Here is a 16,713-nt window from a genome sequence, read left to right on the forward strand (position 1 = left end):
TACATAACATCATGTTTATAACGCCATAATGGCCAATCACACTTTGTTAATAATTTAAAATCTTTCTGCTTCTCCGTAGGTCATTCATTCACTCATTCATCAAATATTTATGGAATATCTAGTAGATAACAGGCTCTGTTTCCAGCACTGGAAGTACACCTGTGACCAAGACACGATTAGGTTCTCATGTAATGGATGCGGACAAGTAAGAAAATAAGAAAAATACCAGGTCGTGATGAGTGCTACACAGAGGATGTCGCGTGAATATGATTAGCTGTTTAATATTGTACGGTCAGAGATCGTTTTTTCTAAAGTACCCTTAAGCTATGAATTTGAAAGCGCCTAAGTGACAGTTATAGGGGAAGAGCTGTCCAGGTCTCAGGAACAGCTGGTGCAAGGGCCCCGAGGTAGGAAGAGCTGGTGTGGCTGCAGCCACGATGGGGCGGAAGGTGTGTGCTGCCGAAGCAGCTCCGGGTGGTGGTCCCAGGTGACGTTTACAAAGGCTACGCTGCCAGTTCGTGCAGGAAGTCTGCGGGCAGGGGGGAAGCAGACGCAGATTCCCACCCCGCGTAGGGCTTCCTCGGCCAGCACTCGACACCCTAAACGGGCTTCCCCTTCGGAACTTCTCACGCCAGATCTTTCCTCTCCGGCGGTGTCAGCGGATGACACAGAACCTCCGTGCAGTGGTTGACGGGATGCAGGAACTTGGATACAGCACAACCCGCAGAGGCCCAGGTCGTGTAGTGGAGAAGGTGCGCAGCCTTCCTCGGCTGGCGGAAGAGGCGGGGGCAAGTGCTTGTCCCAAGCCCTCCCGGCGCCGATGCTGCGCATGCGTGCGCGCGTGCCCTCTTCGGTTAGGGACCGAGTCCCGAGAAGGGGAGGGGCTGGCCCTCCGGGCCGGAAGGGGGTTGGCTGGGCGGGGCCGGGAGGCGTGGTGCGGCCGAGCGCGCGCGGGTGCGAACGGGGATCGCCGCGAGGGCCGGGGCGGGCCGGGCGGTGGGGACGACAGACGGCGACGATGGCCGCGGCGGCGGGCGGCGGCGGGCTGGGGGCGACGGCGGGCGCCGCGGGCGCGGGAGGCGCGGCGGTGGCCGCGGGCCTGGCAGTTTATCGGCGGAAGGACGGTGGCCCGGCCAGCAAGTTTTGGGAGAGCCCGGAGACGGTGTCCCAGCTGGACTCGGTGCGGGTCTGGCTGGGCAAGCACTACAAGAAGGTGGGTTCGCGCGCCCGTGGGGGCCGGGGAGGCCACGCGACTGGAGCCGGGCGCAGCTACTGGTCTCGCGGGCCTCAGGCCGCCCCTCCCCCCCGCGCGCCACGAGGGACAACAAAGGCAGGCGCCGGGCCCGCCACGCCCCCGCCGTCCGCTCTCTGTGCCCGCGCGCCCAGGGCTTCACCGGGCCCTCGGGGCCAGGCCTCTGGGAGTCCGCGCACCGCGGGCGAGAGCCCCAGCTCACCTCGGTGTGCAGGAGCATCTCGAGCTCAGCAAACCGGAGGGCGTGAATCTCTTTTGTTAGCTGCACTGGGCGTGTGTACAATGATTATCACAAACTGTCCGAGCCAGGGTTGTAAGAGCAGCTTAAAGTTTTGTTTGGAGACTCATCTTCAGAGTCAAGTGAGGTAGCTAAGGTTCTACTACCTGTTGTTGGTTTGGTATAGAATGACTAAACGATTGTAGTCGGAAGTTAATAACAGTAGGCCAATATAATGGATGATAGTATTGATGAGCACTGATATTAAAAAAATGACAGTTTTTACTTCATTGTACTTTTAGTTCCGTATAGTGTGGGTACAGGAGTTAACGTTCTCTTGTACCTAATGTGTTTGTACCTAATCGTACCTAATGTGCCTTCCCTGAAAACCCCATTTGTGCTAGACTGCCGCACTTTTATATCACCTTTATTTTCTTTGTACCACTTTGTGAGATTATGTTTTTCATTTAGCTGTTTCTCCTACTTTTGGGCGGTAAGTTTCGCTGAGTCAGTGGTATTGAAAGTTGTGACTTAACCTTTTATTTATAACGAGTGTTTTTTAACTTCCCCTTGTAGGTAATAGGAATGACTCCCTTAGAAGGTGTAATGAAGCAGACAGCCCAAAATACGTCCTCTGCCCCAGATCTCCGAACACCCTTTTCAAGTTCCATACTTCCCCCATTGAGAACCGTAGCACTGGAGCAAGAACCTTGTCAGGCCTCTTCACTGAACGTTGCTTAGTAAATATTTGTTCAGTGAATGAAAAGACGAAGTATTCTAGAAACCTATTCATTTGAGTTGTGCAGCGCAATGGAGTCTGTCAGGTTTTGAAGGTTGATAGGGACAGGATCTTGGGTTCCTTTGACATTACACTGTGGTACTTTCAGAAGTGACTGTTTCTTACTGAAGTTTTAGGAAGTGAGAGACAATATATATTTTTATATGCTTTGACTTTTTTCGCCCTGAAATTTTGCAGTTACATTTGGGGTTGCCAGTTTTTCTCATCTGCATGTAAGCAGACCGAAATATTGCTCTCGCTTATATAGTAATAAATTGGACACTTTTTTTTGTAGGCAGCAGAGCTTCTAAAAGTGGCTAAGGGAATTGAATATATTTATATTATGAAAGTATTATTTTTATCATGTGCCCTTCAGCCAATGCTTTCGGTTTTAAATTCAGTGTACCTTAATGAAGCCTTCCGCCTGCCCCAGTCTGAGGTATAATTGGCATAATAACGTATTAGTTTGTCAATGTAGTTTTAGCAGAAATGAGGAATATTCCTTTGGATATCAAGGAAGAGAAAGGAGAAAGAGAAATAATAGTCATTTCTACCTCTCCAGACTGTGTGCATCTGTTTGGGCCCAATTTTGTTTGAATGGGTTTGTTTGGTGGGTAAAGAAGTGGTTCTGGGGCTGACTGAGGGATTTGTCCCAGTGTTGAGGCCATTGGGCAAATCTTGGCTCAGTGTTATTCAGGCCATAAAGATAAAGTAAAAGTTCGTCTCAGGGTTTCATAAGGCCAGTGTATATTTCTTGGGCCTCCTCAAATTGAGGATTGTGTATTCCTTATGCCTGACAGCCAGAATCCTGTCAGCCCTAGAGAGTGGTATTGGAGTGGCGAAAGTACCATCCAGGACACAATATATTTCCACTCAGTATACACATTGATGAGTTTTAACTAAAGTTTTCTGTTGCATTTAATACTCCATTTTTACATTCATGAATCTCAGCAACTGAATGAAACATGGCATTGGTAGTCCCATTTTTATTAATGGGTTTATCCATGCATTCCATGAACAACTGGGCATCTAACTGTATCTGGGCACTTAAATCATAGCTCAGATCCTTACAACAGTTGTGAATAATAGACATTTATTTCATTTTACACATGAGTGGAACCCGAGACTCCAGATCTAAGTGACTTCTCTAAGGTTACAATGAGGAGTGGTAGATTTGGAATTCAGTGAAGGTCTGCCTGGCTCCAAAGCCCCAATTTTTTTTGCCACATATAATCCCTCTCATCAAGGAATGTAGTGAAAGGTAGTGGAAAATGTAGCGGTAAAGGTAGACATAGACACTTACTTGTAAAACTCATGTGGTTTCAAGTTAAAAGAGAACTTCCTTGTATTGTGTTTGTTTTCTCTGTGTCCTTAGTACATGTTTGTTCAATGCATGAACAGATTAGTCTAGGAACCTATTCATTTAAGCTTTGTTGATAAATTTGGCTCAGCAACAGAGAAGGGAGAGGGACTACTTTTTGATTAGGATGAGCTTCAACTAGGCCAAAGAAGTGCGGAGGAGGGGCCTCCTGGAGGGAGGCACAGATAGGTGAGTGGGAGCACAGGGCGGTTAACTGTTGGCGTGAGGTTGCCTTTTAAGCCCACCAGCAGTGCAGAAGCTGTTCATCTCCTACCTGAGCTGCCGTTGTATTATTGGGTACATGTCTTTCATCCTCACTTTGATGAAGATGAACGCTATATTTCTGCCCATGGTTTCTGAGTGGTTTTCAAATGATCAAACCTTACTGATCTTAAATGGGTTCAACTCAGATACCTTGGAGGTGAAAGATATCTGTGAACTATTAAGTTCCCAGGTAAGTTTCTTCCTGGTTTGACTTATTTGTGAAATAAGATTTAAGATGTTAATCTAAGGGTGATCACCAAAATAGACCAGATCGCCTAAGGAATGCATTTCAGTACACTTTACATAAAGTTTTTAACAGTTAAAGACAGTTTTTTTTTGTTTGTTTTTTTTATGGGGCATTTGCTGCAATAGGTTTGTTTAGGGACAAGTTGTTAAACTTTTGATACTTTATTAATACCATAGATAGCATAAAGCAGATATATTGATAAAACTTTCTCAACTTACCTTCCTATCTTTCTTTTTTTTCTTTTTTTTTAAATCTTCCTACCTTTCTTAATCAAAATACTTGAGACTAAAAATTTTTGGTTGTCTTAAGTAAAACATGCTGTTGAACTTTTTTTTGATCAAAAAATAAAATGTTTATGACTGAAATAAACTGTAGTCATTAAATTTTTTTTGTTAATCAGGATTCAGTATTTTGAAAGTTGTCAAGAACCTTTTGTGTTTTAGGTAATGTTTTTGGAAGCCATTTGAAATGCACTCTATTATGTCACTATAGGATAGTGAATGAGCATTACACTTTGGAAGATGTGAGTTCAGTACTCTTGACTGCTAATTGGTGATGTCCTGGAGCAGATGACTTGATTCCTGTTTCAATTTTCCATATGTAAATTGAGAGTAAGATTGACTTCCACTAAGTTGTTGAAGATGGGGTTATGTAAATTTGAGGTGGTAATGATATTTTTGCGTATATCCTGCGGTCAGCTTGCTTTATTCTTATTGGTTACATAGAATGTTAATATTTTGAGATGTTTAAAAGTTGATTTAAAAACCTTACAGTCATACATTGGCTGCCTTTTGAGTGGGTGTGAGGTATAATTTAATGCATTAACGTGACAGTTCATTTATAAATTAAAAATGTCATCTTTTTCATGTTTGGTAACTTTTGTGGGTGATTTGGGAAAAAGTAACCAAGGTTAAATATAATTAAAAAATTGGGGGTGCCTGGGTGGCTCAGTCAGTTAAGCATCTGCCTTTGGCTCAGGTTATGATCCCAGGGACCTGGGATTGGGTTCTGGGATTGAGTCCCGCATCAGGTTCCCTGCTCCACAGGAACCTGTGTCTCCTTCTGCTTGCATCTCTCTCTCTCTGTCTCGCCTGAATAAAATAAAAATAAAATGTAAAAAAAAAAATTGGTTTTTAAAATAGCTAAGGTAATAATTTTGATTGAATTTTGAACCTGGCCATCTTTATTCTGAAACTATAAGGTTGTCCACATGGAACCTTTTACATGTTTTTGTATTCTGAATGATATATCAGATGAAACATGCATAGTAGTGAAATTTAGAATATATATGAAGTTGTGTATACAGCAGTTGCTAAACTTAGTTTTTGCCTAAAGGGTTGATTTGGTTTTTGCTGAACAGCCTTCCTCCAAGATGGTGTGTTTTTCAGTTTTAGGATTTGGCATTGTTTGGTTATCTACAGGTATCTGAAAAATAAAAAGTTATTAGGCTTATTAATTTTTCATGTTGCTTTACTATGTACAAAAAATTGCAGTACACTATATGAGTTCTTTGAGAAATCTGTTCTTATAAAAATAATAAAGTTACCTTGTGGATATATGCTCCATATTTTGTCAGTTCTGTAGGATACATTTGAGAAGTTTATTAAAGATTATGTTACGTGAGTGCTATGAATAAGAAATACTCATAATTGTATATTTTATGAGTATTTCTTATTAAAGAGTTACTGTGTTAAGTTGGAAAAAACCAGAGAATGAATTGTCACTTGTAAGTGTATAGTCCTTAAAAAAGTAAACTTGATAATTTTTATGGGAATTGGTAATTGGCAATATATTATAAGAAAGGGGAATTGTAAGTAGTTTTCAACGTTTAAAGATTGTTTAACTGGTTTTTAGCTTTTATTTTTATTTATTTTTAAATTTTAAAAAAGATTTATTTATTTGAGAGAGAAAGAAAGCGCGGGGAGAGGGAGAGGGAGAAACAGACTGCCGCGGGGCTGGATGCCAGGACTCTGAGATCATGACCTGAGCCTAAGTTAGAAGCTTAACTGATTGAGCTACCAGGCACCCCTTTAACTTTTAAATTATGATAAAGCATATTCTTTAACTAAGATGTGTAGTAATACCTGAAACAGATTTTTTAAAAAAGTTTAGTGATGCTTAAAGTGGGTTCCTGCTCTAGTTGTATCACCCAGAACTTCTTAGAAATGCAAATTCTTGGACCTGACCTGTGGAATTAGAAACTGGGTCTAAAATTTGAAGAACATTACTTTAGGGCCAACAGAATTGACATCTTACATGCTTAGTTGTATGAAGTTTGTTTCCATTTTTTGACTGGTATCTGGCACAGGTGTTTCACTTTGTGGCCTTATGAAATGTGTTTTCACAGAATACCCTTAGTATAAAAGAAAACTTTTTATAAGGATGAAAAAGGAATGGTCTAGAACAGGAATAGGCAGACTTTTTCTATAAAGGGCAGGAGAGTAAAGATTTTAGGCTTTTCAGGTCATGCTGTCTCAGTTGTAACTGCTTGACTCTGCTGTTACATGAAAGCAGCCATAGGCTATGTGTAGTGAATATGTGTGCTGTGTTTTGATAAAACTTTATTTATAGGCACTGAAATTTGAATTTCATGTAATATTCATGTGTCATGAAATTCTTTTTTTTGAAGATTTTATTTGCTTATTTGCGCGTGCGTGCGCGTGCAAGAGAGAGAAAGCACAAGTGAAGGGTAGAGGGAGAGAGAGAAGCAGACTCCCTGCTGAGCAGGGAACCCAACATGGGCTTGATCCCAGGACCCAGAGATCACAACCTGAGTTGAAGGCAGACGCTCAACCGCCTGAGCCACCCAGGTGCCCCGAAATATTATTCTTTAAAGTTTCTTTCCAGGGGTGCCTAGGTGGTACAGTCGGTTAAGTGTTTGTTGGTTTGGGCTCAGGTTGTGATCTCAGGGTCATGAGATCAAACCCTGTGTTGGGCTCCCTGCTCAGCGTGGAGTCTGCTTGAGATTCTCTCTCTCTCCCTCTGTCCCTCCTGCTCATGCTGTCTCGCTCTGAAAAAAATAAATCTTTAAAAAAATGAAATAGAATAAAATTTCCTTCCAACCATTTAAAAATATAAAAACTGTTCTCAGCTTGTGGGCCACAGAGAAACAGACAGTGGGGCTGGATTTTACCAGCCTTTGGTCATGTAATATAAAGCATTCCAACAAAATACCAGTCTTCAGCAAAGTGAACTGCATGCTGGCTGTTCCATTTAGAGTGGAAAGCTAATGCACCTGAATAAATAACATTTGGAGGATACTAAGCTTTAAGAAGAATCGCCTGTTTATATCATGCTTTATCTTTGCTCGGCAGTGGTACAAATTGAGAGCCATGGAATCTAGTGAGAGTAGATTGCAGCTGATAATCATTTTGCCATATATATATATATATATATCACTTACAAATATTTTTTGTAGTAGAAACCTACCACATTAATCTTGAAATGTTGGATGATACTGGGAAAGAGGTTTATTCCAGGAAGAAAAATTCATTTTATTATCTTTTGTTATCTTTTCAATTTCAAGGAGGTATAGATGTTTTTCCTGCTCAAAATTGGAAGTTTAAAAAATTTTATTGAATGTATTGGCTTTTCAAAGTGATATCGAACATTTCATACTTAAATAAATTTTCACATTTAATTTAACTTGCTAATTTATGCTTTCCTTGTCATGTTACCTGTTATTTTCCCTTGCTTTGGAACTAGCTTGCTGTCTGCCACTAGTTTGGCCTTTGGACATTGTTGACATTAGTGTGCATAACTTTTCAAATATATTTGTTTAAAAAAATTTTAAAGATTTTATTAATTTATTTATTTGAGAGATAACAGAGATAGCAACAGAGAGTGAGAGAGAGCACAAGCGGGGAGGAGAGGGAGAAGCAGGCTCCTCACCGAGCAGGGAGCTTGACGTGGGGCTTAATTCCAGGACCCTAGGATTATGACCTGAGCTGAAGGCAGACACTTAACCGACTGAGCCACCCAGGTGCTCCCCCCAAAATTTTTTATTGTAGTAAAAAAAATAACAGAATTTTCCTTCCTCACCTGTTTTAAAAACAGTGCAGTCTGCTCTTTGGCCACAAGTTATTTGTTTATTTATTATTTTATTTTATTTTATTTTTAAAAGATTTTATTTATTTATTCGACAGAGATAGAGACAGCCAGCGAGAGAGGGAACACAAGCAGGGGGAGTGGGAGAGGAAGAAGCAGGCTCCTAGCGGAGGAGCCTGATGTGGGGCTCGATCCCATAACGCCGGGATCACGCCCTGAGCCGAAGGCAGACGCCCAACCACTGTGCCACCCAGGCACCCCCCACAAGTTATTTATAGTCATCCCACATACAAAATACATTTGCATATAATAGGTCTCATCTGATTACAGTATCAGGCTCAAGTTTGAGGCTCAGGATCTCACCATCTAACTTTAGGTCCAGGTGCACGCGAGATGACTTGGATTCATTGCTTGGGCATGGTTTCTCTCCTGAGACCTGTTAACTAAAGAGATCAGCTATCTTTCCCTCCCCAGTGCCCCCAGTATTTATTTTTGTAAGCCCCTTTACAGCAGAGACCATGCTTCAGACCTCTGCAAATCTGTCACCTGGCCCGTGCTTAGTAGGTAATAGGAAGTGAGCTACCATTCTCTGCCGCACGATTGTCCCAGTTTTTGAGTCCCCGTCTTTATCTTGCAGTACGTTCATGCGGATGCTCCTACCAACAAAACGCTGGCTGGGCTGGTGGTCCAGCTTCTTCAGTTCCAGGAAGATGCCTTTGGGAAGCACGTCACCAACCCGGCCTTCACCAAACTCCCGGTAAGTACGTCGGCTTACTGTAACACTGGGGAACCTGCAGTTTCTGTACTTTCAGGTGCAGTCTCCAGCTCTTGCCTTTACTGCTGCTAGCCTGTAGAATAAACAGAGCATTATTGTTGCTTTTTAAGTGTAGGAAGCTCCACTTTCAGGAGTCATTTAACATTTGCATGAAACATCCCAACAACTATTTATAGACTTAACTGTTAACATGTAGCTAACATTTTACTATGTTGTAGTTTCCTTGTAGTCTCTGCTATATCATGTCTTCTCTATTCTTTCTCCTGATTCAGTTCTTGTGTAGGATACTTTTTTGTGCAATTTTTATCTTTTGTTGGTAAGATTTTCTGAGCTTGTGTGTTGTCCTTGCAGTTGATACTTTGATAGTTTGGTTTGGTATACAAATACTGGGTTACGCTTTTTTTTCCTTTCCTTCCTACCAAAATATGTAGGTTTTGTTCTTTCCTTTCCTTTCCTTTTTATTTTTAAGTTCGTTTATTTTTAGTAATCTCTACACCTAGCGTGGGGCTTGAACTCACGACCCGGAGATCAAGAGTTACATGTCTACAGGGGCGCCTGGGTGGCACAGCGGTTAAGCGTCTGCCTTCGGCTCAGGGCGTGATCCCGGCGTTCTGGGATCGAGCCCCGCATCAGGCTCCTCTGCTATGAGCCTGCTTCTTCCTCTCCCACTCCCCCTGCTTGTGTTCCCTCTCTCGCTGGCTGTCTCTATCTCTGTCAAATAAATAAATAAAATCTTAAAAAAAAATAAAAAGAGTTACATGTCTACCAACTGAGCCAGCAGGTGCCCGTGGTTTGGTTCTTTCCTTAACATTAGATTTTGTGGAGAAAAATCTGATACTTGATTTTCCCATTTTTATACTGATCTTTGAAATATTGATCTTTGAAATTCAGAAATATGACTTGTTGTAAGTCATGATCTGAAGACTTAGTTATGTTTCTTTAGCTCAGGGAATATTCAGTCTATTAGTCTTCTCTCCCATCCCATATTCCTTCATGTATATTTTTGAACTCTGTAGAACGTTAGACTTCTAGGAATTACCTGTAGCTTTTCTCATAATTTTTGTCTTCCAATTCTCTGATTTGGGTTTTTGCAGTTTCCTGTCTGATGTTTGCTGCCTCCCCTGAGTATAGGTAGACCTTTTTTTTTTTTTTTTAATCTCAGAAGTTTCTCATTTGGGTGTTTCTTATTTCATCACTAAACTTTTTATTTTAACAACCTATTGCTCTTTCAGGTATAACTGAGAATAGGAGATAGTGTATGTTTTTTACTGATCTTGCAGTAAACGTGTTTAGTTTGCTTATGGTATTTTTGCTGTCAAGACCTTTATTTTTATTTAGTCAGATATAGAATTGTGTTGTTTTGTTTTTGTTTTGTTATCTCTACCCCCAGTGTGGGGCTGGAACTTATGACCCTGAGATCAAGAGTCACATGCTCGGGGTGCCTGGGTGGCTCAGCGTTAAGCATCTGCCTTCGGCTCAGGTCATGGTCCCAGGGTCCTGGGATTGAGCCCCGCATCGGGCTCCCTGCTCGGTGGGAAGCCTGCTTCTCCCTCTCCCACTCCCCCTGCTTGTGTTCCCTCTCTCGCTGTCTCTTTCTCTGCCAAATAAATAAATAAAATCTTAAAAAAAAAAAAAGAGTCACATGCTCTACTGAAGGAGACAGCCAGATGCCTGTAGAATTGTGGTTTTTGAATCATATTAGGAGGCTTTCTTCACTCGTAGGATGTTCTTCTAGTACTCATATAGCTTCATATTTTATACTTAATTCTCATCTGTTTAGAATTTATCTTGGTATTCAGTGTGAGCAGTGGACCCAGTTTTATCTTTTTTCTTATGATGATCTGGATGTCGTTTATTAAAAGTGCTTCTTTCCCCCCACTGATCTGAGCTCATCAAATATTAAGCGATTGGTTATTTATCAAATCCTGAGAATTTAAAGAGCAATACAGTGTATATTGTTTGTCCTCAGGGGGTGCACACTCTAGTGAGCTGAATGAATAGAGCCTTTTACGTTTCCTGGTGATCTCAGGAAATGTTTTCCAGGGCAAAGGGCATTTGAATCTGAAACTTGAAAGTTGAGTGTGAGTTCTTCAGGGAAATGCTGAAGTGTGGGATTTTTTAGGCAGTAAAAGCATAAAGCATAAAAGCATAAAGGCCTGAGAAAATGTGGTACTTGAAGGCAGTTGTAACAGTTCAACAAGATTAGAACTGAGGACAAATAGGCAGAGAAGTGGGCTAAAATCAGTCATAATAGGCCAGGTTTACTGTGCTAGATGTGTGGCCTTTATCTCGAAAGTGATGGGGAACCACAACAAGGGAGAGAGTAGTAGGTGACTTAGTTGATTTTGGGTTTTAGAATAATCCCACAGGCTTCAGTGTGAAGAATGGGTTGGAAGCTAAGATTGGAGGCTTTGAAAACTCTTCATGAAGAAACCGCTCTCATAATCTACTGTGGTGATACCCTGTGAAGGAAGCAGTGGATTTAAAGAGGGCAGAAAGGAACTCAGAGTTTAAGGGGGCAGAACTTGGTAATATTTGGGGGGGGCGGAGTCTAGGGGCTGGACAGAGAAAGAATTTATTAGGAGGACTACACTGAGCAATCAGACTCCTTCGGCATGAAGGGGAAAGCCAGAGTAAAAGCAGGTTTCTGGGGAAGGGTACTCAGTGTAGTCTAACTGTGTTATGGTTGATTCTCCGATAGGCACTTCAGGTTTAGAAATCTTGTGGGTACAAGAAATGGGATCTGGAATTTAGAGTACAGGTTGAATGAGAAGAAGAGATTGGGAGTTACTGGGTAGTGGATGAATTCACAGTTGTGGAGCAAGGTCATTCCTTCTCTTTGGATTTGCTTTTTAACTTTATTCTTTTAAAATACCTACTTTTTAATGTGCGATTTATGTCATGTATGTGTAATATATTAGCAATGTAGTAAGTACCTGTGTATAATTTATGAATAAATTTTTAGATTTTGGAGGTACATGCTCATTTTGTACTAATGGGAATTACTCAACTGGATGATGAATGTAACTTCATTTTCTGAGCCGTGTGACTAATTGAGGTTTTTTGGGTAACTTTTGTAAGTTTAAAATTAATTCAAAGTAAAAATTTTGCAAGAATAATGCAAAGAACTTTCATTTTCCCTTTATTCAGAATCCCTGATTGTTAACATTTTACTGCATTTGCTTTATCACTCTTATTCTCTGTGTGTGTGTGTTTTTCTGAATCCTTTGAAAGCTCTGTGTTCCTTCACCTCTAATTACATGAGTTTACTTCTTATTCTTGTGTATTATGAACCAGATTAGAATTATTAAATTAGGAACTGGTTGAAGTTATCATTTAAAACACTGTAACATAATACATATAGATTGCACTTTATTAAGTATAACGTTACTATTTAGAATAAAATTCATAGATATATTACACAAAGTATTTTATATGATTCATATTATATTGGTATTTCTAATTAAGATTGTATGAATGGTCTTAAAAAATAGTATGTACAGGAGGCTTTTTTTATGGGGTATTTAACTCTTGGGAATGAAACCATTATTTTTTTCCAGATTTTAAAGATTAGGGAAGAATATTTTTAGGCAGAAGCCATAAATAAAAATAATTCATGGCTTAGTGCCAGTGGGACCAGATGTACTTCTCTTCCTCTTAAAATAGTGTTTAACATTTTCCCAAATGAAAGGGATTGATGTAATGTGTGATGGTGTTAAGCAAAAGTGGATGAGAAAGACAGTTAATGAAGCAAAGAATGTTTTAGTGAAACATGTCAGCTGTTTAACCTTAAACTTTTTTTTTTTCTTTCTGAATAAACAGTACTGGTATAAGAGTTCACTATTTGGGCTGATTCTTTTTTTTTTTTCTTAATCAGAGTGGAACTTTATATACTGACTTCCTAAGTCATACCGGATATTAAACAGCTGGCTCAATGTAGGGTATGTTCTATCTAATGCTAAATTGAGAAGTTAGAATTTAGGGAAAATTTGAAGGTTTATAAGACTAAAAATATGTTGTATAGGCAGGGATACCTGGCTGGCTCAGTCAGTAGAGCATGCGACTCTTACTCTCAGGGTTGTGAGTTTGAGCCCCACATTTGTCATGGAGCCTACTTAAAAAATAATATGTTGCATAGGCAAACGTAACATGAATTGAAACAGAAGAAAAAAGTGTTTTTACCTCCACCACAAGTAAAAATTCTTGTTTTTCTGTAAACTCTTCAAGGCTCAGTGCATAACATCATTGTAATGATAGGGTAGAGGCAGTTTTGTATTCTGCCTTTTAAAATAGGTCATAAGCAAGTGTGTTTAAAAACAAAGCTCTGAGATCTAGAAGACTGCTAGAAGGTCAAGTCAGAGTCTAAAGTAGCAGAAGATTTTAAGTACGTTCATGAGATGTTCAAAATTTTCACTTATTATCACATTTAAAAAAATTAATCATTTCATTTGCAACTATAACCTGACTACACGTTGCTATTCCATAAATTTCAGAGTGGAGAAACTACCTTTGGGAACATGGGACTAGGAAGAAGATTCTAAGTGTTTTATATGTATTGGAAGTTAGTCCTTTAAGTTTGTAGCTTAGACCTCTGTTTGATGAAAGTAGAAAGTAAGTGGCTGTTTAAGTGAGATGATGTGGGACATTTACTCTGTGATGCAATGATTTAGTTTCATTTTGCTTTTCTTCATATGTATCACCATGTCTGTATGAAGCTCTACAGAGAATAGTGTAGTTTTGCTTGTCTTTGAATTTTATAGGAACGGAATCCTAAGTATCTGTGTTATGAGCCACGGAGGAAGTATTTGTAACCGTGAAAAGACAGGTTGAGCCAAAATGAGGGAGATAGTCCAGCTGAACTGTTGAGCCGTGTCCCTGTAGATAGTATAAATTACTGTAGATAAAAGGATAAGTCCGAAAAACTCTGGTCGGTTCTTTTCTTGCCCTTGTAATTCATCTGCAAGATCAGTGAGCCTGGATGATCTGGCATGACTGGTTAGAGCACAGCGGACCGCAGAGTATGGGCTTTTAGGGCCTGCACCTGTATGCCAGGCAGAGGGCATGCTGGGCCAGGTGTTGATCAGGGTTCCAGAAAACTATAGGACCAGTGTTAATGGTGGGCCTGTAGTCCCATCCACACCATGTAGAGTCACAAGTAGAAACCTTAGTTCACTGGCATTGTATTCCTGATCTGTTTGGGTGATGTTTTATTTATTTTTTACCTGCCCCCTCCATTTTACTTCCCCCCCCATTTCCCTCTTTCTTTTCCCATAATGTTTCTCTCTCGAGCTTTACTTATGTCTGATTGATGTACTATAAGTGGTACATGTTTAAAATATGAGCTCAAGGTAATGAACATTTCCATCATCCCCATCATAAGCTTCCTTGTAATCTGTCTCCCACCCCGGTCCCCTGGCAGCCATTGAGGCTATAGATTCATTTACAACTTCATGAAATTGATATAAATAGCATCAGAGTATATACTTTTTTTGTCTTGGTTCTTTCATCATAACGGATTTTGTGATGTGCATCATCTGTGTTGTTCCATGTATTATTTTTCCTTTTTATTATTGATTAGTATCCCGTTGTATGGATAAACCACAGTTCATTTATCCTTTTACTGTTTGATGGGAATTTGGGTTGTTTCCAGCTTTGTGAGTAAAGCTGCTGTCATTGTTATAATGTACAAGTCTTTTTGTGACATGTTTTCATTTCTCCTAGGTAAGTAACCCAGGAGTGGGACGTTTGGGTGATAGCGTTGGTAGCATTTAACTTTAGTTCTTAAGAAAGTGCCAAACTGTTTTCTAAAGTGGTTGTATCATTTTACATACCATCTAGCAGTGTACTGTATGAGAGTTCCCGTTCCTGTGTATTCGTGTCAATGGTTGGTATGATTAGTCTTCATAATTTTATCCATTTTGATAGGTATATAGTGAAATCTCATACTTTCAATTTGCATTTTCATGATGACTGATGATGTTAAACATCTTTTTATGTGCTAATTGACCATTTGTGTCTCTTCCTTTGTGAGTTGCTTATTCAAACAATTTTTTAATTTGGTCCCCAGAACCACCCCACGTTCAGAGTTGCTAGATGGACTTATGGAACTCAGCCTATGCTTGTACTTACAACTAAGATTTTTTTTTTTTTTTTTAAAGTGTATTTATTTAAGTAATCTCTTCACCCAGCCTGGGGCTGGAACTCAGGACTCTGAGATCAAGAGTCGCATGCTTTTCCAACTGAGCCAGCTAGGCACCCCATGTATAACTAAGATTTGTTACAGCAGTCTAGTAAGTATACAAAGCCTAGTCACAAGGGGAAAAGACACAGGTGTAACCTGGAGGAATCTATGCTGCAGGCTTCTGTATGCTCTCTTCCTTATGTGAGGGGTCACACAAAGTGTATTCTTCCCCGGCATTGAAAATGTAGCATACGGGCAATATTTCTGCTCAGGGAAGCCTGTTAAGAGTCTCATACCCAAGGATTTCATTGGGGGCTGGTACCTTCTGTCTAGCACATACTTAGACTTCTAGATTACCCAGAAGGAAAGCAAGTATTCATAAAATCACAGTGTTTGTGCAAGTAGTCTAGGCTCAGTGAACCACCCTTCTTATCAGTTGACTAGGACTACTCTTAGAGGTAGATTTCCAGATGCTAGCCAAGGGCCAATTGGCAAGCAGGCCGTAATTACTGAGGATAGTCATCTCGGGCCTGCTGTGTTAATTCTTTTCTGCACAGTTTTTTTTTTTTTTTAATTAAACTTAAAAAATTCTTTATATGTTCTGCATATGGGTTCTTTATAATATATATTGCAAATATTTCCTCCGAGCTTGGGATTTGACTTTTTGTTTTCTTACAAGCATCTTCCCAAGAGCAAAAGTTTTGAATTTTGATGAAGTCCAGTTTATTGATTTTTACAATTTGTGCTTTTTGTGTTCAGAGAAACCTTTGTATACCCCAGAGTCACAGACTGTTTCCTGTATTTTCTTCTAGAGATTTTATAGTTTTAGGTTTTATATATTTTGGGTTAATTTTTATGTATAGTGTGAGGGTAAGGGCTAATGTTCTCTTTTATTTCAGTATGGATATCCAGTTATTTTAGAGCTACCATTTGTTGGGAAGATGTTCTTTCTTTGAATTGGCTTAGCGCTTTAGTTGAAAATCAGTTGACCAGATGTGTGTGGGTGTATATCTGGGTTGTTTTTTCCTATTGATTGAAATGTCCATCTTTTTGTTAATACCACATTTTTTATTACTATAACTTCATGACAAGTTTTCTTTTTTGCCCCCGATCTTTGTGCTTTTAATTTCTTTTTCTTGCGCCATTGCTGGGTAGCACCTTTGGCTCAACATCGAGTAGAAACGGTTAAGACGGGGGGCACCTGGGTGGCGCAGTCGTTAAGGGTCTGCCTTCGGCTCAGGGCGAGATCCCAGCGTTCTGGGATCGAGCCCCACATCAGGCTCTTCTGCTATGAGCCTGCTTCTTCCTCTCCCACTCCCCCTGCTTGTGTTCCCTCTCTCTCTGGCTGTCTCTATCTCTGTCAAATAAGTACAATCTTAAAAAAAAAAAAAAGAAAGAAAGAAATGGTTAAGACGGGGCTCCTGGATGGCTCAGTTGGTAGAGCATGTGGCTGTTGATTTGGGAATTGTGAGTTTGAGCCCCACATCAGGTGTAGAGATTACTTAAAGTGTTTAAGACAGGAATTCTTTTTTTTCTTTTTAAAAATATTTTATTTATTTGAGAGAGAGAGAGAGAGAGAGAGAACGAGAGGG

General features: G+C 40.3%; 1 protein-coding gene across 1 annotated transcript in view; it reads left to right on the forward strand.

The window, feature by feature from the left end:
• Positions 1–1,018: 1,018 nt before the first annotated feature.
• Positions 1,019–16,713, forward strand: part of SMARCC1 (SWI/SNF related, matrix associated, actin dependent regulator of chromatin subfamily c member 1) — a 164,302-nt gene continuing 148,607 nt past the window's right edge. Inside the window, exons 1-2 of the mRNA XM_040628898.1 lie at positions 1,019–1,213; positions 8,803–8,922. Coding sequence (XP_040484832.1) covers positions 1,019–1,213; positions 8,803–8,922 — 315 coding nt within the window. The remainder of the gene's footprint in view (positions 1,214–8,802; positions 8,923–16,713) is intronic.

This window comes from Ursus maritimus, unplaced genomic scaffold (assembly GCF_017311325.1).
Source record: "Ursus maritimus isolate PB19 unplaced genomic scaffold, ASM1731132v1 scaffold_14, whole genome shotgun sequence".
Lineage (NCBI taxonomy): Eukaryota > Metazoa > Chordata > Mammalia > Carnivora > Ursidae > Ursus > Ursus maritimus.